The sequence below is a fragment of the Electrona antarctica genome (genome assembly GCF_951216825.1).
Source record: "Electrona antarctica genome assembly, chromosome: 6".
Lineage (NCBI taxonomy): Eukaryota > Metazoa > Chordata > Actinopteri > Myctophiformes > Myctophidae > Electrona > Electrona antarctica.
This window is the reverse complement of record NC_136811.1, coordinates 10,895,509-10,916,595: the sequence shown is the minus strand read 5'-3', so window position 1 is coordinate 10,916,595 and position 21,087 is coordinate 10,895,509. Positions and strand designations below refer to the sequence as shown.

General features: G+C 44.7%; 1 protein-coding gene across 1 annotated transcript in view; it reads right to left on the bottom strand.

Annotated features, from left to right (window-relative positions):
- myh14 (myosin, heavy chain 14, non-muscle) overlaps positions 1-21,087 on the bottom strand; it is a 92,615-nt gene that overhangs the window by 56,762 nt on the left and 14,766 nt on the right. The window contains exons 3-4 of the mRNA XM_079504485.1: positions 10,666-10,872; positions 5,287-5,443 (exon numbers count right to left, since the gene is read on the bottom strand). Of these exons, the coding sequence (XP_079360611.1) occupies positions 5,287-5,443; positions 10,666-10,872 (364 nt within the window). The remainder of the gene's footprint in view (positions 1-5,286; positions 5,444-10,665; positions 10,873-21,087) is intronic.

The following is a 21,087-nucleotide window of genomic DNA, read 5'->3' as shown; positions in this document are numbered from 1 at the left end:
GCTATTACGGACGCCGGGTTCAGAATGGTAGAAGAAAAATGTGTATAAACTAAAGCTGTTATCCAGAGATTCAGTATCAGCACTAAACTGACTTATTCTGTGTTTGCCTTGTTTTCCGATTAGCAGCATAAGTGGTGGATATGTTCATGTGCTCTAAACGGTTGCTATTATAGATCTTATCTTACGATCACGGATAAAACCTCGTCAGCAAGCCTTAATCACAGTCCTTTGACTCTCTCAGTGTGACTTTAATTGTAGGTTTGAGGTGAGGAATGGAGGAGGTTATCTAAGGAGCCACCTGCCCTAGTTCCCTGGCCTGTGCAAGTGGAGCATCTCCGAACTCAAACCTCACACACGAGAAATACTGTACACACATAACCGTTGCACAATACACACACACACACCATATGCACATACCATACTACGCACGCACGCACGCACGCACGCACGCACGCACGCACGCACGCACGCACGCACGCACGCACGCACGCACGCACGCGTGTGCGTGCGTTAAGCCTGTCTTATTGCACAAGTAAACAGGCCATAACAACATGTTCAACAACTTCATGGTCTCACGCCAAACCTGTCAAATTTTGACAATTGTCCAAGCCAGTGACTTCAACACCGGCAGGCGATGTCAGAGAATGTTCATTGGCACTCAACGTCCAACTTATCAACGTCCCCAAAAACCGGGACACACTTGAATACCAACACATCAAGTGTGCAATAATAGGGTGCCCCCCTGCCCCATTCCATGAGAACAGAGATTAGGAGGAGAACAAGACTACTCCCGCTGAGAAAGACTGATGTTTCTGGTTCAGAGTCAGAGTACCTCGACTCCCACTGAGAAAGACTTTTTTTAGGACGCGAAGCGTCCTAAAAAATGGGGTCGTATTATAATCGGGGACTAGACTATTTGACATTCAATGTTCTTTTTCCACAAATGAGTCTTGAAAAATGGGGGTCGTCTTATAATCAGAGTCGTCGTATATTTGGGACAATACGGTAGCCTATACTGTAGCCTACATATGCTCGTATATAGATTATTTCTTAATTATATATTTTGACATGAATACCAGATATATAATGTCTGACTGAACTATAAATAGGTGCGCAAAAGTCACGACAGGATACTTGTCTTTGCCTCATACGGTCTGCAATTACAACAGAAGTTGTTAGGCCAGGTATCCACACTACACTGACTAGATAATAATGGCTCACATTGTTCCCACGGACAAACTCCCAAAGAATTCAGACTAGTCCTACAGGTTCAATTATTACACACACACACCTACAGAATGAGAGAGAGGGGATGAGAGAGAGAGAGCGAGAGAGAGAGAGAGAGAGAGAGAGAGAGAGAGAGAGAGAGAGAGAGAGAGAGAGAGAGCGAGAGAGAGAGGGCGGGAGATGAAGAGAGATATGAAGAGAGAGAAGAACAAGTGAGTAATTAGGCGTTGGTAGAGTTTGCTTTCAGGTTACCTGACCGGTAAGTGCTCGTTTGAGACGCAACCGTCTATAAACACAACACGAGACTTCTGTCTATAAACACCTGAACGTAAAATAAGAGCACTGTTTTCATATAATGTGCCGTTTTCACTGTTGCTACACTTAAAAATCTAAAATGACAAGCGTGAACCCATAACTATGTAGGTTGTAGGTATTTGGCATAAAGATTGAGGTATGACCTATTGACATATCAAATTTTACCCATTATTTTATGATGGACATATTTATTTTTCGGGGGCAAGCGGGGCATGATCTTTGGGCAAGTATAGAACATGACCTGTACTTGCCCCGACACCGGGGCAAGTGCCTCCGAGACCTTAGCGTCAACCCCCTGACAGTAATAAAGACAGACGAGAGAGGGAAAGCAGAGCAGACAGAAAAGTGAAGACGGAGAGAGAGAACAAAGGAAGGAGGGTTGAAAGAGACAGTTGAACATGTCAGAGCTCACCCAGCCAGTCCTGTCAGAGCCGAAACAACACAACACCACCTGAAGCACACACACACACGTGTTGCAACCGTCCAAGGCCGACTGCTTTTAACCCATAAAGACTCCAGACCAGATTCTACTAAAAAATGTCTTCTAAATCCTGACATCAATGGTGCATTGGTGCTCAAACCTTTTCATGTCAAGGACCCACAGAATTATCTGTGTTTGGCCACAGACCCCCCCCATCTGAAAATGTGTTGTTCCATGGACGCCCCAGAAACAAAACGTGCGCTGGGAAAGAATATATATTCAAAGATGTGCACACATTTTCAAGATTTTTCAAAAATAGCCGATCTACAAGCTCGTATCGCGGCACTCGGTGTCGCGCTACGAGCTTCTAGATCTGCTATTTTTCAACAGCTAAAGTATAAAATAATGGTTAAAAGTGGTTAACAGGTAAAGTGACACGGACGCGTTCCAGATCTTAATGGGTTAAAACGATTACTTTTTAAAATATTTGACTAATTCCATCGTCGACTCCGTGTGACAGCCGAGACAATAAAATTGTCTCTGAACAAATGTTTGACGAGTGTCTTCTGTATTGTTACAAATAATCAGATATGTGGCTGCCTTCCTCGCCACGACTAAAATGCACCCTGTTGCCATTTGTCATTGTGTCATGTTGCCCCCCCCCCCCACCCCCCGCGGGCGCGGTGGCCCGCGCCTCACCTTCAAGTCAGCTACACACACGAGAATAATCGTAAATCGTATTTTGGCAACTGCCGTCACTGTACGGAAATAATCTAAAAAAAAGAAGCACGTTTGCCAATGCCATTGATTGATTCCCCTGCCTATAATATATCATTAGTTTCCAAAAAGGTTTATTTTATTTTATTTTTAATTAGTATTATTTAAAAAGATTTTCAAACATTCCCCCCCCCCCCCCCCCCCCCAACAAAAATGTATTAAAAACCAATTCAAGCATATAAATATAAAGAAAATAAAAGAAAGGAAAAATTGTAAGCAGTGAAAATAGCACATCTCACAACAACGGGATACATCAAATGTCTCTTTTCTGTTTCCGTTCTCGAGCTAAAAAGTTTGCGAACCACTGCTCTATTGTGTCAACGTAAGCAACATTTTCTTCAAAGTTTGCAATAAGCGATTCGATTTTCTGACCTACAAAATGAATACAGAACAACAGTCTGTCTAAACAACGGAATGGCCTTTCTGTCCAATATTTAGCCGTCGACATAGATAATAGGATCACGAGTTACAGCTGTGTGCCGTTCGTTGGTGAACAAAGCTGCAAATGGTTGGTATTGAGTGGCTAAACCCGTCCATACAGGTAGAACCTGGATGACAAGCTCCTGTCCTCCTGCTGCCCTGATAGAACATCTGTCCGCTAATCGCAACAGGACCGATAAATCTTCTAGCCTTCCACCAGAGAGTACACCCCCCCCCCCACCCCCACCCCTTTACTGCTCCTGTCAGTGAGGAGGATTTGTATTGTATTGTATGTGTCCTGATTGTGAATTGAATACCCAGGACGACAATGGAAACGTTTACAAAAAAAAGGTCCAGAGGAACTTTTTTTTGTGCTATCCTTTTAGCCCAAGTGTATGACTGTACCCGGCCGCACTGTTCAAATGCAGTACTGCCCCCGTACTGCATGTCTGTCTAATAAAGCCTTCAATCAATCAATCAATCAATAAATCAATTAATCAAAGCCCTCAGGGATTTCTTTGTGTTATCACTTTAGCAATGCTTGAGAGCAATTGAAATTGCTGCACTGTTTGCAATTCGTAAATAAAGTGTTACATAAATAAATAAACTCTCCACAACGACTAAATGTAGACAAGTGACCGTTTGAGCAAATGTGAATCTTTTAAATAAATGTTAAATATGTCAAGCTTATTTTTTGCTAAGTCGACCAACGAGAACAAAGTTGGAGTAAACTATGAAATTCGCTGGAAAATACATTTTGTTTAAGCGAATAGATTATCATCAGCTAGCCTTCATACTAGTTTCAGTCCAGAGGTGGCGCTGTTTGACATAGCATAGACAATGACTTGGTAGATGGATACAGCAGTAGACTGCAGTGCTGAAACGTTCCAAATGCAAATGTCATACTTGGTGTGAGTGGAAAAAGAAAATCATTCGCATTATCATTACAGTTCAATGTGTGCTGCGGTTCCATGAGTAGTCGAGTACCCGACTCAAAATATGTCCTTGCTTTTAATTTCACAGTACTAGTAACATGTGCGTGCGTGCGGTCCAGTGGCCACTATGGCTGGCCACTGTGACCCTTGAGCTCATTACTATTGATAGCATGCAAGGTTGCTCATTTTTGAGCTGAAGTCTTTTCTAGTTCCATATTGCTCTGGGAGAAAAGCATCATGTAGACTGTATAGGCCAGTGTTTCCCCAACATACTGTAGGGTTGGTCGTGGACCATGGTTTCATGGGCTTTCTTTTTTTTTAATCTTTCCTACACTTCAAAACAATTTCTAAAAATGGTAGAAATAGCTGATCTCACAGCGTGTGACCATGTTGAGACCTTCGGCAATTCTTTCAAATGGGGCTTAAGTGGTTAATTCATTCGAGGGCGAGTCACCAATTGTATGTTTTAGTCCGGCAGTCGGGGTTGTGGAGTGGGAAATTTGGTATATAGTCTTTTTTATTGGCATAAAATATTGTCTATATGGCCTGGGCCGTGGCTCAGCGGTCCAGGCACCTTGGCTGGTAATCCAGTCTGGCAGTGTGCCGTGGGTTCGACTCCCGATCCTGACGGCCTTTACTGCATGTCCCCATTTCCTGTCAGCCTACTGTCTGTCCCTCCATAAAAAATATAAAATAAAAGGCGAAAGCCACAAAAGAAAACATTAAAAAATATATATAAATATTGTCTATATACATACATTCATGAATCCACTTGCTGTCAGCATTGAGCAATTTTTTAATAGGGGTTTATATGTATATGTATGTTTATATGTATTTTGGTGGGCCTTGATGCCGTCGTAATGACTGATTTTACACTTGCTGAAAATAGCCGATCTACAAGCTCACAACGCAGCGCGACGCGTTGTGAGCTTGTAGATTCAGCATGCAACCAAGTGTCAAATGACTCATACTGGATCTCTTGTCCACTAGTCCCCTTCCTAACATTTTAGTCTAGTTTTTATCTGTTGACGAAATTGTCCGTAAATGTAGTCTTAGTTTTAGTCATCATCGCTTAGTTTTTCATTTAGTTAGTCGGCGAACATTTTTCGTCATAGTTTTAGTCGACGAAAACAACCCTGCTCGAGAGTGTAATTTCTATCACACGTGTCTGTTGCAGAGAAGACAGTATACCTTGCAGCATGCTGCGGTAGGCCGCCTCGGAGATGGCGTAGATGTGCGGGGGCATCTCGTGGCGTTTCTTGCCGCGGTACATCTCCACGATGGACTCCGTGTAGATGGGCAGGTTCTTGTAGGGGTTGACCACCACGCAGAACAGGCCCGAGTATGTCTGTGAGTTCAACACACACACACACGCACGCACACGCACACACACACACACACACACACACACACTTTCATTTAATTGATTGCAGTAGCAGAGTTGTACCGATACCAGTATCGTAAAAGCTGCCGATACTGCTTAAAATGCTGGTTTCGGCAAGTATGCCAGTCATACCATGATATTTCATTCACAGCCATATTTTGAATCCTTTTTAGTTGATTGTTGACTCTTTTGAGAAACAGTGAAATAGCTGATCTACAATCTGCGACGTACGGGTTGTGAGCTTGGCGATCTGCTATAGAATACGGATGCTGGGGTTATAGGTTAACCACATGAACCCCTACATAATAATAATAAAGGCTCTGTTCCATTCTGGTCAAACAGAGTCAGTGTTAATGATACTAATGAAGGCTCTGTTCCATTCTGGTCAAACAGAGTCAGTGTTAATGATACTAATGAAGGCTCTGTTCCATTCTGGTCAAACAGAGTCAGTGTTAATGATACTAATGAAGGCTCTGTTCCATTCTGGTCAAACAGAGTCAGTGTTAATGATACTAATGAAGGCTCTGTTCCATTCTGGTCAAACAGAGTCAGTGTTAATGATACTAATGAAGGCTCTGTTCCATTCTGGTCAAACAGAGTCAGTGTTAATGATACTAATGAAGGCTCTGTTCCATGATTCTGGTCAAACAGAGTCAGTGTTAATGATACTAATGAAGGCTCTGTTCCATTCTGGTCAAACAGAGTCAGTGTTAATGATACTAATAAAGGCTCTGTTCCATTCTGGTCAAACAGAGTCAGTGTTGATGACACTAATAAAGGCTCTGTTCCATTCTGGTCAAACAGAGTCAGTGTTAATGATACTAATAAAGGCTCTGTTCCATTCTGGTCAAACAGAGTCAGTGTTAATGACACTAATGAAGGCTCTGTTCCATTCTGGTCCAACAGAGTCAGTGTTAATGATACTAATGAAGGCTCTGTTCCATTCTGGTCCAACAGAGTCAGTGTTAATGATACTAATGAAGGCTCTGTTCCATTCTGGTCAAACAGAGTCAGTGTTAATGACACTAATGAAGGCTCTGTTCCATTCTGGTCAAACAGAGTCAGTGTTAATGACACTAATGAAGGCTCTGTTCCATTCTGGTCAAACAGAGTCAGTGTTAATGATACTAATGAAGGCTCTGTTCCATTCTGGTCAAACAGAGTCAGTGTTAATGATACTAATAAAGGCTCTGTTCCATTCTGGTCAAACAGAGTCAGTGTTAATGATACTAATAAAGGCTCTGTTCCATGATTCTGGTCAAACAGAGTCAGTGTTAATGATATTAATGAAGGCTCTGTTCCATTCTGGTCAAACAGAGTCAGTGTTAATGATACCAATGAAGGCTCTGTTCCATTCTGGTCAAACAGAGTCAGTGTTAATGATACTAATGAAGGCTCTGTTCCATTATGGTCAAACAGAGTCAGGGTGCTGCTATTGTGCATGTTGGCTCAATGGAAACACTCTGCTACATCAACGTGTACTTGAGTGAGTTCCAAGTGGCCCCACTCACGGGTGTGTAACTCTGAGAGTGTATTCAAATTGTGTACACTCTCAGAGTCCTTGAAATTAAAAAGTTTGAGAACCACTGTACACTTAAATTTAACAGAGCCTTAATTGGTATCATCGGTAACACCTGTGAAGGAAGTAGGGAAGGGGCCATGCGGAAGTACTAGGAAGAGTTCTTTCCAAAATGGCTACCCTACTGAGTGGGCACAAAAACTGCACATGGGTGTCATGGTGTGTGAAGCCACTCCCATCTCCCGTCGTGCAGAACAACAAAGCATCGGCGTTCACAGAAAAAACAATTGAGACACAGGAGGATTAAGACGCATGCCATTGAAGTACACCTAGCTGAGGTATTCCACGTATCTGTAGGGAACCCCACACATCTGTGCTCATCATTCATCTTTGTTCTGACAGCTGGGTACACCCTCTTACTAATGACTGTGTAACCAATGACTGGTCTAAACTACACCCCATAGTCCATTCAATATCACAGACCTGTTTTTTATTGATTCAACTGGTTCATTTGATAAAATGCTGAACCCCTGATTATAATAAAAAATGATTTTGGCAAAAGAATATGGAGATGGATGGGATTCCTTTTTTGCGGTCGAAAGTTACAGAAACTGTACACATGGTCTGTGATATTTAATAGACTATGAAGCTCAACAGGGCTGCAACAGTAAAATCAGACTTTTAGATTAGATTAGATTTAGCTGTATAATATAAAAAATAAACATATTTTGTATATAGTTGATATTATATATATATAATAAATAACAGATTTGTATAAAATGTGCTTCTTGATCATTCGACTAATGGAGAACGTATTCAGTGAGATAATCTCTCAGAAACTAATCGATATCTCTAATCTACGGTATCTTTCTCATCTACCCCCCCCCCCCCCCCTCTACACTTGTAAGTGGAGACGCTGTGGCCCCTTCTCTCTCTCTCTCTCTCTCTCTCTCTCTCTCTCTCTCTCTCTCTCTCTCTCTCTCTCTCTCTCTCTCTCTCTCTCTCTCTCTCTCTCTCTCTCTCTCTCTCTCTCTCTCTCTCTCTCATGAGCAGCTATGTAAAATGACTCCCTGCTTCTGTCAACAACACTGACTATCAGTTACACAGGTGATGCACAAGCATGCACTACAGTATGTGCTGGAATGCACACACACACACACACACACACACACACACACCTTACAAACCCCTGTTGTAATGGTTTCTTGACAAATTAGTCACAATAGCTGATCTACAAGCTCACAAAGCGGAAGATCGCGACAGACACGGTGTGCAACTTATTCTCATGATCCGTTGTGTCGAACGGGTGGCGAGTTCTGTGCACGTCACATGTTGACAAGGAGACTGATATTTTGCAATTCCAGGCCTATCAGTGTGCAACCCGAACGTCAACAGAAGTGGACCTTGCACCACTCTGTACGGCCCCTCACTCAGCTAGGCGGGTTGCCTGGCTTGGGGGTGGGTTGCCTGGCTTGGGGCGGGTTGCCTGGCTTGGGGTGGGTTGCCTGGCTTGGGGTGAGTTGCCTGGCTTGGGGGTGGGTTGCCTGGCTTGGGGCGGGTTGCCTGGCTTGGGGTGGGTTGCCTGGCTTGGGGTGAGTTGCCTGGCTTGGGGCTGGGTGCCTGGCTTGGGGCACGTTGCCTGGCTTGTGGCAGGTTGCCTGGGGTGGGGCAGGTTGTTTGGTTTGGAGCAGGTTGCCTGGCTTGGGACTGGATGCCTGGCTTGGGGCAGGTTGTCTGGGCCAGGGTGGGGCTGGATGCCTGACTTGGGACTGGATGCCTGACTTGGGGCTGGGTGCCTGGCTTGAGGCAGGTTGTCTGGGCCAGGGTGGGGCTGGATGCCTGACTTGGGACTGGATGCCTGACTTGGGACTGGATGCCTGGCTTGGGGCAGGTTGTCTGGGCCAGGGTGGGGCTGGATGCCTGACTTGGGACTGGATGCCTGACTTGGGGCTGGGTGCCTGGCTTGAGGCAGGTTGTCTGGGCCGGGGCGGGGCTGGGTGCCTGGGTTGGGGCGAGGTGCCTCTACAGTGCTCAATCTGCTTCTGACGGCACGCCTGCCGTGAGTTGTGAGTAAGAACGGCATTTCCACATTCCAATGGATGCAACTACCAGGATCATTGAACAACGACGCGGCAGGGGAGTCCCGCCATATCAAATAAGTGCAGCGTGGTCAGATTTTTCCTCAATTCATCACTATAGTATACGACTTGACAGTGAGAATATGCTGTGCCCTGTGAGCTTATAGATGTGTTATTTTTGCTACTACGAAGAATCTTGAAAATTGAAGTCTGAGTTGTTACATCTGTAGTATGGGTTTTTATACATATTTAAGCAATACAAATTAGGTTTTAACAAGAGCTTGGGACTAAATAAAACTACATTGGATCCTTCGGAACAGAGGTTGTAGACAGGCTTTGACAGATTGTGTTTCTAGCAGGAGACTGTGAAGGCTAAACGAGTGTGTGTGTGTGTGTGTGTGTGTGTGTGTGTGTGTGTGTGTGTGTGTGCGTGCGTGCGTGCGTGCGTGCGTGTGTGCACACATTAAAGTGACATACTGTCACTTTAATGTATGTGACAGACAGTATATGTCCTGTTCAATTTGATAGCTCAATACTGTACGTCTGTCTGGAGAAAACTACTCATGACATAACATGATCTGCGGAGCGTCTTGTAGCTTCAAGCTTAGACGCCATGCCCACAAGTCCTGCATGCAGGCAAACCCTAGTCTTCAAGGCACAATGAGGCAGGAAGGAAAAGAAACAGCCAAAACATGTGTGAGTGGTGCTGACAAATCTCATCATAAAACTCATTACGGTATCTTTGAAGTTCTACCGCTAGCGTGACAGACAGGCAGCGTTTTGCAACCGATTCCAGTAGAGCAGGTTGCATGTTGTCGCTCTCGGGCATAAATCTTGTACCGCCGCCATGTTTCAACTTTTTCTTTTTTTTGGTAAATGAATGCCCTTCTTTGTCGTACAAGAGTGTCACACTATAAGCTCGCGAAGCGTTGCATTCGGGACGCATTGCGAGCTAGTAGAGCGAGCGATTTGGGCTATTTTTGAAAAAGGTTTGAAGTGATTAAGTCTGTCGTTTTTGTGCGTTTTTAAATGTGTGCCTTGAGACTTTTACTGTGATTTTGTGCCGCCTTGTGCACAAAATAATAACCTCTGCAGGCTGTAGTAAGGGGGGAATGTTATGCTTGTACTGTAGAGCAGGGGTTCTCAACCCGTGGGTCGCGACCCCTCGGGGGGTCGCCAAATTATTTTAGGGGGTCCCCAAATTATTTTCAAAAATTCTTTAAAAAAAAAAGATTTTTTTTTAAATTTTATTTTCACTTTTTTTCAAAAATAGCAGACCTACAAGCTCATAGCGCGCCACTCGGTGGCGCGCTATGAGCTTGTAGATCTGCTATTTTTCAATAGCTAAATTATAACAATGCTTAAAACACCAAAAGGGGTTCCCACCCAAAATGGGTTAAGGTTATTGTAGCAGTCAATTTATATTGGGGGTCGGGAGGGGGCGGGGCGGGGGTCCCGAGACATTGCCAAAACATTTCCGGGGGTCCCCGGCCAAAAACGTTGAAAACCCCTGCTGTAGAGTGGCGAGTTTGCCCCCCAGGAATAAGGAACGTTCATGTGGTCAAGGCGGTTCGGGGGTCGACACTCACGTAGATGAGTCCCGAGAAGTATCTCTCGCGGAGGTTGTGGAGCACCGAGGCTTCGTTGAGGCACGTGAGGTCGGCCATGTCCTCCACCTTGCTGAAGCGCGGCGGGTTCATCCTCTGCACCTCCTCCCTGGACAGGGTCAGCTTCGTATGGCTGTCCGTCAGCTCCACCTCCACCTCGTCACCCCGCTCCTCGCGGATACCTGCAGACTGGGAGAGAGAGAGATGGTGGAGAATAGGGGGTGAGAGAGAGAAAGATACAAGGAGAGATGGTGGGAGGAAGAGCAGAAGGCGGAGAGTTGAGAGATACTTCCAAGAATCCATGGACGGTACAAAGATTGGCCCACGCACACACACACACACACGGCATGCATTAACACTTGTAACAGCTTGTTGGATGTACCATTCTATGTTTGGTTGCACATTGGTGACAAGGATAAACTGCTTTAACTGAGACACAGAGAGAGAGAGAGAAAGATCGAGGAAAAGGGGTAAATAGGACAGAGAGAGAGAGAGAAAGAGAGAGAGAGAGAGTGTTAGTCTGAGACACTGATAGGTAGAGAAAAGCTCTGACACAGCTCTGTTTACACATTTCTTTATTCCCCTTTATTTGTACACATTTGTCTTAGTTTTGATTAGTTTTATTTCAACATTTGCTTTGTGGCAATGTAAAGGTATGTGTTCTCGTGCCAGTAAAGGCCCTTTGAATTGAATGTAATTGACTGATGATTGATGAGTCATATGTATGGTTCTTTTGGCCACATAAAAGGTCCACTCAGTCATTGTCTAGCCATTGCTAACATGATGCCATAGCTAACATTTTAATGGGAGATGGTACAACTGGAGTTCAGGAGGGAGGACCAAGTCTTATGACAACAACGCACAACGCACCATGGATGTATAATTCTGAAGTGGTTGTCCAACAATATTTGTTCAAAGACTGTTGGACAAGCACTTCAGAAACTTTATACATCCACGTATGATAACAGCATCCTAAGGTTAGCAAGGAATATCACCTCTAATACTAGCCATGTGTTGTATGGAGAATATAGGTTGCTACCTTCAGGAAGGAGATATGGTGTCCCAGCATACAATAAGGTCAGACTAAAGAGGTCCTTTGTCCACCAGTCGACTTTGAGGCTTAATCGAGAGTTGTAGTAGCCACGGGGTAATCTAGGCGGTGGACATTGCTCTTGTCTTCATGTCTTTATGTATGTAAATTGTCTTGTTATTTGTGTTATGTCAAATGTGTTCTTGTAAATGTGCATACTTGGCTGCTGGGTCGCAAGACAAATTGCAGTGTGTACTGACAATAAAGTACTATATCATATCATATCATATCATCATATCATATGACCCCTCCAACCCAGCATGATGCAAACTCTACCCCTCTTACCAGTCTCCTGGCCCAGTGGTTCTCAAAGTTTTTCCAGATTGATATAGCCCACGGACAGGGCCGGATTAACCGTCCCAAGGGCCCCCGGGCTATACAACATTTCAGGGCCCCCCTGGGCTGCACGGTGCATTTTGGCGAAGCCGTACGGCCGGAAAAGAATTAGCAGGGGCACTGGAAGGTATTTATACCAGAGGGGGTTGAAGGGTACGCGAGGCCGCGCGAAATTTCAGGTCTTATTCGGGTATAATTGGCCTAATAATGACTTATTTAGGACCTAGCACCGCAGCATCATGTACGAGAGAGAGAGAGAGACTCGTATACACATGCGCACACAGCAGTGTAGTGTCTCCACTCTCCATATATGATCTCTCTCTGGAAGGAGCTGTATATGAACTGTGCAGCCGCACTGAGCGTTCCAACACAAACACTCGACAAACATCTCTAACACACACACACCTGTTATACTTACTATATATTAGTTGTCGTTGTTGTTATTTCCACCTCCTCCTCCTCATCCGAGTAACCGAGTTAATCATAATAACAGTATGTGACTCTTATTGTGTTGTTGTTTGGGTTAGATTTCTTGAAACCACTTGGTGCAGGTGAAAGTAAAACTACAATACGTTTAGCGTCTCGTCATGTTGTTGTGTCTATCTGTCAACTCACTCACTGTGCAATCTGCACGCTTTGATAGACATGTCAAAAAATTATCCTCTTCACCAACAGGGGGTGCTGCCACACCCCCCTTCCAGCGCTGATGAGAATTAGGGTATTTTGTTTTAATTTCGCTGTAATTTTGGGGTACCCAGCCCCCCCCCCCCCCCCCAAAAGAGAGAGGCAGCGGCTGCAGCCCACGCTAGCCCAACGGTAAGTCCAGCCCTGGTCATATATGAGATTTGTGGACTCTTATCCTCACAGTCTACAGGCAATTCAGAGCACAAACCACAGACCACAGAAAATCTATACTTTTTGGGTGCAATAAAATTTCAAAAACTTTTTTTAACCGCATTAATGCCAGGAACACGGAGTTACGTTAATTTCTCCACCGCCTGCCTGTGACAGAACGTGAAATTTCGTCTTTCTTTAATATCATTTAATCCGGTAATTAAAAATGTATTTTTTTGTTTTTTTTAATAGTCCTTATTTTCCTCAAAATGAGGAAAACTCTCATCTTTGAGACCTTATAAAAGTCTAAACTTTGATCGCGCTAAGAAAGTGATGGCACTCCGCAGCGATGCATTGCCTGGAATGAGAATCTGGCTCAAATTTGGTCTCTCTTACCCTCTGCTGCAGCCTGCAGGGAACCTCTCTCTCTCTCTCTGTTTCTCTGTGTGTGTGTGTGTGTGTGTGTGTCTCTCTCTTGCGTTTTAATCATAAAATGGTAATTGGTCATTACGTCCGCTATATTATTTCATAAAGTCCACATTGATCTCTGCCTGGCTGGGTCGGGTCTCTTGGAATGTCGGAAATAATCGGATCTTGGACAGGCTCGGTGCCGCCATTTGAAAGAAATCTCGGAACATATCGGAATCGGATGAAATAGTCACGGATCCATTCGGGTTGGGTTTCCTCTTTGAAAATGTTTTCGGAACGGGTCGGAATCGGTAAAATGTCACAGATTAATTTCGGATTTCGGGACCATTTGTTTGGACCCGTGAAGAGCTCTAGTGTGGATACGCAGGTGTGACTTCAGGTTACCTGACGCATAGAAACTCTTGTCACACTGTTCACAGTGGTAAGGTCTTTCTCCAGTGTGGATACGCTGGTGTTTCTTCAGATCACTTGACTCACGGAAACTCTTGTCACACTGTTTACAGTGGTATGGCTTTTCTCCAGTGTGAATACGCTGGTGTCTCTTCAGATGATTTGACAGACGGAAACTCTTGTCACACTGTTCACAGTGGTATGGCTTTTCTCCAGTGTGGATACGCATGTGTAACATCAGGTTACCTGACACAGAGAAACTCTTGTCACACTGTTTACAGTGGTATGGCTTTTCTCCAGTGTGAATACGCTGGTGTCTCTTCAGATTACCTAACTGACTGAAACTCTTGTCACACTGTTTACAGTGGTATGGCTTTTCTCCAGTGTGGCGACGCTGGTGTCTCTGCAGCTTCTCTAACTTACTGAAACTCTTGTCACACTGTTTACAGTGGTATGGCTTTTCTCCAGTGTGGATACGCAGGTGTGACTTCAGGTTACCTGACGCATAGAAACTCTTGTCACACTGTTCACAGTGGTAAGGTCTTTCTCCAGTGTGGATTCGCTGGTGCTTCTTCAGATCACCTAAACTACTGAAATTCTTGTCACACTGTTTACAGTGGTATGGTTTTTCTCCAGTGTGGATTCGCTGGTGTTTCTTCAGACCACTTGACCCACTGAAACTCTTGTCACACTGTTTACAGTGATATGGCTTTTCTCCAGTGTGGATACGCAGGTGTGACTTCAAATTACTGAAACTCTTGTCACACTGTTTACAGTGATATGGCTTTTCTCCAGTGTGGACACGCAGGTGTGACTTCAGGTTACCTGACATAGAGAAACTCTTGTCACACTGTTTACAGTGGTATGGCTTTTCTCCAGTGTGGATACGCAGGTGTGACTTCAGGTGACCTGACACATAGAAACTCTTGTCACACTGTTCACAGTGGTAAGGTCTTTCTCCAGTGTGGATTCGCTGGTGCTTCTTCAGATCACCTAAACAACTGAAACTCTTGTCACACTGTTTACAGATGTGGGCTTTCTTTCCTGTGTAACTCGGCTGATTTGTCTTTACTCCTCCCGCCAGAGCTACATTCGTGGTAAACTGTTGATGACTGTTAGATGTAGGTTCATCTGTGTCTCCATGTTTCTGGCTGGTTACAGAGCAGTTTATTATTTGCTGACGGGCCGCTGAAGGGATCTGCTCACTCCTCTGTGTCCTTCCTTCCATCATGAAATGCAGCTATTAAATGGACTGTGAGGAGAACGAGAGTTCTTAGGTTCCTCTGTTGGGGTTGGACAATAGTCACTCACTCAGGGCTACTTCTCAGGAAACTCCTCCAGGGTAAACCTCAATACTAAGCTCGGAGATGAAGTGAAAGTAAATGACAATTCACACTTGATGTATAGGCTGACCAGGAGGTAAGGTCTGACATCACACACAGCACAAACTGTTGTCGTGCAAGCCAGGAAATGCAGATTTGTGCAGGCCGTCCATTTTTGAGCGATTTGACGACACCATACAGTGGTTCGCAAAGTGAGGTCCGGGGACTCCCAGGGGTCCTTGAGGGAGTTCCAGGGGGTCCCCAACTAAATGATAGTTTGGAACCAAATTGACCCTTATGGGCAGAGCCGGATTTACCTTGATGAGGGCCCCCGGGCTAGAGCAAATTTGAGGGCCCCCCTTGGGGCGTGCGGCAGAGCCCAAAATTTGGGCTATTTTGTTTTCATTTTGGGGTACCCAGGCCCCTAAAAAGAGAGGCAGGCAGGCAGGCAGAAGCTCTCAATGGTTTAACCATAATACAACTAAATACAATAACTATACACACATTTCACTTGAATTGGATTTCAATACTTTACAATTTTATAATTAAAACATTTTTTTTGGGGGGGCCCCCTAGTCGGGGGCCCCCGGGCTGCAGCCCACCCTAGCCCAACGGTAAGTCCGCCTCTGCCCACGGACCCACAAAAGAGACATTGTTAAGGCTATAGCAGTGATTCTCAACCGTTATAATTTCAAGGGACCCAATTTGATATGAATTAGGCATTTTCATTTCTGGGACCCTAATCTACACTGTAAAATCATCAATGTTAAATCCAACATCTGAGAGTGTACAAATGGAACCAAATGGACCCGTAAGTGTCCATCATGATGGTCCATCATTTTGTACAGTCTCCGAGTTACAGCCGCCATTCCGACTAGCCGCATTACTAACCCTGTCCCTAACCCTAACCGCAGGGTCAGCATTACTAACCCTCTCCCTAACACTAACCCTAACCGCACACGGAAGCCACGTAGTCGGAATGGCGGTGCGTCGGAATGCCACCCTGTCCCCCAGACGCATACGTGTCTGTATCGTTCCTCTCGACCTTTATTTAATCAGCGGAGACCCTTGAGAGCATGTTCTTTTTTTACAAGGACACCCTGAGTACAATTACAATATATACAAAAAAAGAAACAACAAATAACACAATTAGATAAAATATAGATGAGCAATATTAATATTACTTTGTGGCTACAAAAAACAGGTACAGTCGCTATGTGTTGCATCCTGGAGTAGTGTTTGGAATGACTCCATGGAGACCAGATTGTCCACAGTCCTGGATTTTCCTCCATTTGTGCGGAGCATAAAAGATGAAAGCAGTCCCTCCTTGTTCACTGTTCATTCGTGGAATTTGAAGTGTAATGTAAGACTGTGAGCGCGTTAGACATCCCGTGGTTTGGGGAATTAAAAGCGAGGATAAATACAGCGGGAGCTCTGCCACACAGCAGGGCCTCATAAATAAATAAAACAACAGTCTCGCTTCACTACGAGTGCTGAGTGAAGGACAACCCAATTTATCATATAAAACACAATGATGAGTATACAGTTGGGTGCCACCGATATTGTCCCTTATCATTTGACCCATTTAGGCCTGACCTCAAAATTTTAAAAAATCCTTCTAAATCCTCCAGTTTTTCTGAAATAAATATTTTCACGATTTTTCAAAAATAGCAGACCTACAAGCTCGTAGCGCGCCACTCGGTGGCGCGCTATGAGCTTGTAGATCTGCTATTTTTCAATAGCCAAATTATAACATAATGTTTAAAACACCAAAAGGGGTTCCCGCCCAAAAAGGGTTAACTGTCCTTTTGCGCAGATCACGCAAACCTCAGCAAAAAGAAAAGGACAATATCGATGGCCTCCAACTGTATAAAAGCTCTCACCGGTGAATGAAGCGTAAAGCACTATGGTATAGCCTACTGTAGACTGCACCGAGAGGCTTCGGTATACTGTAGGTATAGGTAATGAAGTGTGCTATCAATCATTTAACTAACTGTGGACCCCATGGAACCCCCTCAAGGTCCCCTGGGGGACCCCGGACCCCCACTTTGAGAACCACTGTCCTAGCCCCGTCGTTGGCCTGTCTGTCTGTCTGTCTTCAGTGAAGATGACGACAACTTCGTCCCTCATGCCAGTCATTGGCCTGTCTGTCTGTCTGTCTGTCTGTCTGTCTGTCTGTCTGTCTGTCTGTCTGTCTGTCTGTCTGTCTGTCTGTCTGTCTGTCTGTCTGTCTGTCTGTCTGTCTGTCTGTCTGTCTGTCTGTCTGTCTGTCTGTCTGTCTGTCTGTCTGTCTTCAGTGAAGATGATGACATCTCCCCAGGCCAATGGCCGTGGCATTTGACCCCTGCCCCATGCGCCTGTCAGTCAGTGTGCGTTGTATCTCACAGTGAGCTGCCTCTTGGGAATCACAAGGTTCCTGTAAAAGGTAAATTGTTCTCTTTACATTAGAATTATGTGACTATTATGAGTCTGACTCAGCAGGGTGGACACCTTGTATGTCGTAAAACCGTTCCTTTCTTTTTTTTATAATAATAATAATTATAAAATGTGTGCAATATGCTTATTATTAAAAATAGTGAAAATAGGCCTGGGCCATGGCTCAATGGTCCAGGCACCTTGGCTGGTAATCCAGTCTGGCAGTGTGCCGCGGGTTCGACTCCCGACAGCCTTTACTGCATGTCTTCCCCCCCCCATCTCTCTCCCCATTTCCTGTCAGCCTACTGTCTGTCCCTCCATAAAAAATATAAAATAAAAGGCAAAAGCCACAAAAAAAACATCAAAAAAATAAAATAGTGAAAATAGCCGATCTACGAGCTCACAACGCATCACACAGCAGAGGCTGCTGGGGATTCGAATCCACCGTGGTGCATGCGGCTTTGTTGAGTGTCCATACTAACACAATAGGCTCAATGCACACATACTGTACTTGTACTAACTCTTCCTACTTCCGGGCCGCTTCCCTACTCCCTTCACAGGTGTTACCGATGATACTAATTAAGGCTCTGTTCCATTTAGTGTGCAGTGGTTCTCAAACGTTTACATTTCAAGGAACCCCATAACTCTGAGAGCGTACAAATGGAACGAAATGTGTACATCATCTCATTCCGGCCAATCAGAATTTGCGTCCTCACCTTCAACATCTTCAATGTTTGTGTTTACGCAATTGTTTGTGTTTACACAAACACTCAAAGCTGGCCATTCATTGGCATTCATTGCCATGTAATGTTTGTGTTAGGACAATGTTTGTGTTACACACACCCTCAAAGCTGGACATAGGAGGCCCTCAAAAAACAAGTAATTGAGCTGGATACGATCGTCCGCTATACGTTGCCTACATCAGTGGATCCTAAAGTGGGATCCGGGGACCCCTAGGGGTCCTTGAGGGAGTTCCAGGGGGTCCCCAGCTAAATGATAGTTAGGAACCAAATGGACCCTTATGGGTCTGTAACTCAGAGAGTGTACAAAGGGAACCAAATGGACCTTCCATTTGGTTCCCTTTGTACACTCTCTGAGTTAAATTAACTTTGATTTTACAATATAAATTGTGGTCCCAGAGATAGAAATGCCATTAAATAGGGGACCATAGCCTAATGCGGGTCAAACCGGGGGCCCCTTGAAATGAAAATCACTGCTGGAGCCATAAAAATCTTCTCTTATGGGGGGTCCCTGGCATATATTTATTTTCAAATGGGAGTCCGCGGGGCTAATGAGTGTCAATTTGGGGGGTCCTTGACATGAAAAGGTTTGGGAACCACTGGCCTACATTGTAGACTGCATGGCGGACAGTGACAGAGTGTGTTAACAGACAGCAACAGAGTGACAAGGTCAGAGGTCACGGAGCGAGCCTGCATGGTGCCTGGATAGCAGGAAGTACTGACCTCTGACCTCTGATCAGGTCCCTGAATACTGACGGACTTAAACACTGTGACTGCGCGCGTGCGCCATGCGCGTGCGTGTGTGTGCGTGTGTGCGCGCAAACGCGTGTGTGCATACATGTGGGTGTTTGTGTGAGTCAGAAAATCACATGGCCGTGGCATCTACATGACCTAAACAGGAATATTAAACTGAATGAAATTTTGTGTGTGTGTGCGTGTGCGTGTGCGTGTGTGTGTGTGTGTGTGTGTGTGTGTGTGTGTGTGTGTGTGTGTGTCACTGCTTGTTGAACAGTGTCATTCTCAGATCATGGGTATAAAATGAAGTCAGTGTCTGTATGCTGGCCTCCTTAACATTATGTAGTTGAAGGAGACCATTGTTCTATTCATAGAGCTCACTATCACGCACGCACGCACGCACACACGCACACACACACAGGAAGAACAGAGATAGCACACACAGAACTGTCACGTTATGGAACTCACTACACACCAACCAATGGAGACATACAGTAGAGACAACACACACACACACACACACACACACACACACACACACACACACACACACACACACACACACACACACACACACACACACACACACACACACACACACACACACACACACACACACACACACACACACACACACACACACACACACACACACACACACACACACACACACACACACACACACAGTAGCGTTGTGTCAGCAGTTTGAAATGAGTGAAAGATCTTCCAGACAGCCAGAGGACTCCGACTGTGATCCAAAGCAACAAACTGTGATTTTATCATGTTGTGCTTAACAGAGAACAGTCTCATTGCCAAGCTGTGGTGATTATTTTTTACTGGAAACATTCTGGCACTCTAGTGAAAACTTGGCTTTACTGAGTCTGACAGACAGTTAAAACGTTCTCTAGTTTCAAACACATTATCAATTTGACACGCACTCTTTATCCAGAGCTATTGACAATAAGTTGCGAGATCAGAGTAAAGCGGCATGAACTATGGGCTCCATTTTCGTCACTGCTAAAACCCTTATCCCTAAACTTCTTTGCCTTTTTTTACTATTTTGAAAAACATTTTTGAATAGTTCAACTAGCCAATCTACATTGACACGTTGTGAGCTTGTAGACTGGCCATTTTAACGATTCAAAAATGTTTTGCAAAATAGTAAAAAGGCAAAGAAGTTTAGGGATAAGGGGTTTAGCGGTGACGAAAATGGAGCCCCATATCTTTTTCACGTCACGGGACCCCAAATGAATACGTATTAGGCTTGAGACCCCCATCTGAAAAGAGGGTTGTGCTAGGGACCCCCATACAAGATTTCTGTTGTAACTTTTCTCAGGATTTTTTGGGAAATAGCCAATCTACAAGTAGAGTTGCACCGATACCAGTATCGGTATCGGGCCCGATACCCTACCCATGTTTGTACTCGTACTCGGTATCGGTAGAGGTCCCGATACTCTGACCCGATACCAAAACATTCAATTGATTGAGCACTGTGTTGTGACCAAAGCGACACGCCGAGTGAACCAAAAACAGCTCTGGATCATTACCATTCCATTCCCCTCTGAGGCTGAGCTGCCACTAGCTGTTGGTGCTAATAGCATTAGCTTCTACTGTACATTGTTTACAAAATGGTGCATTTATATAGCGCCTTTATCCAAGGCGCTTTACATAGATTGTGCATTACATTCACCCATTCACACACACATTCATACACCGATTGCAGCGGAAGCCATGCAAGGTACCAACCAGCACATCGGGAGCAATTTGGGGTTCAGTGTCTTGCCCAAGGACACTTCGACATGTAGACAGGAGGAGCCGGGATTCGAACCGCCGACCCATGGATCATTGGATGACCTGCTCTACCTCCTGAGCCACAGCCGCACACAACGGAACAGAGTGTTGCTAAGCTAACTGAGTAGGCTATATATGGCCAATATATTGACAGGCATACACCCTCATATGCATTACCTTTACATCGTAATTATTTTATGATTTAAATAATGATTCGTCCAAATTGGCTATAACGTCTGTTTTTTAACAAAAAGGTTAATTTCGAGCCCTGAAATTGAAAATTACAGTATCATTACAAGTACAGGGCATAACAATGAAATGA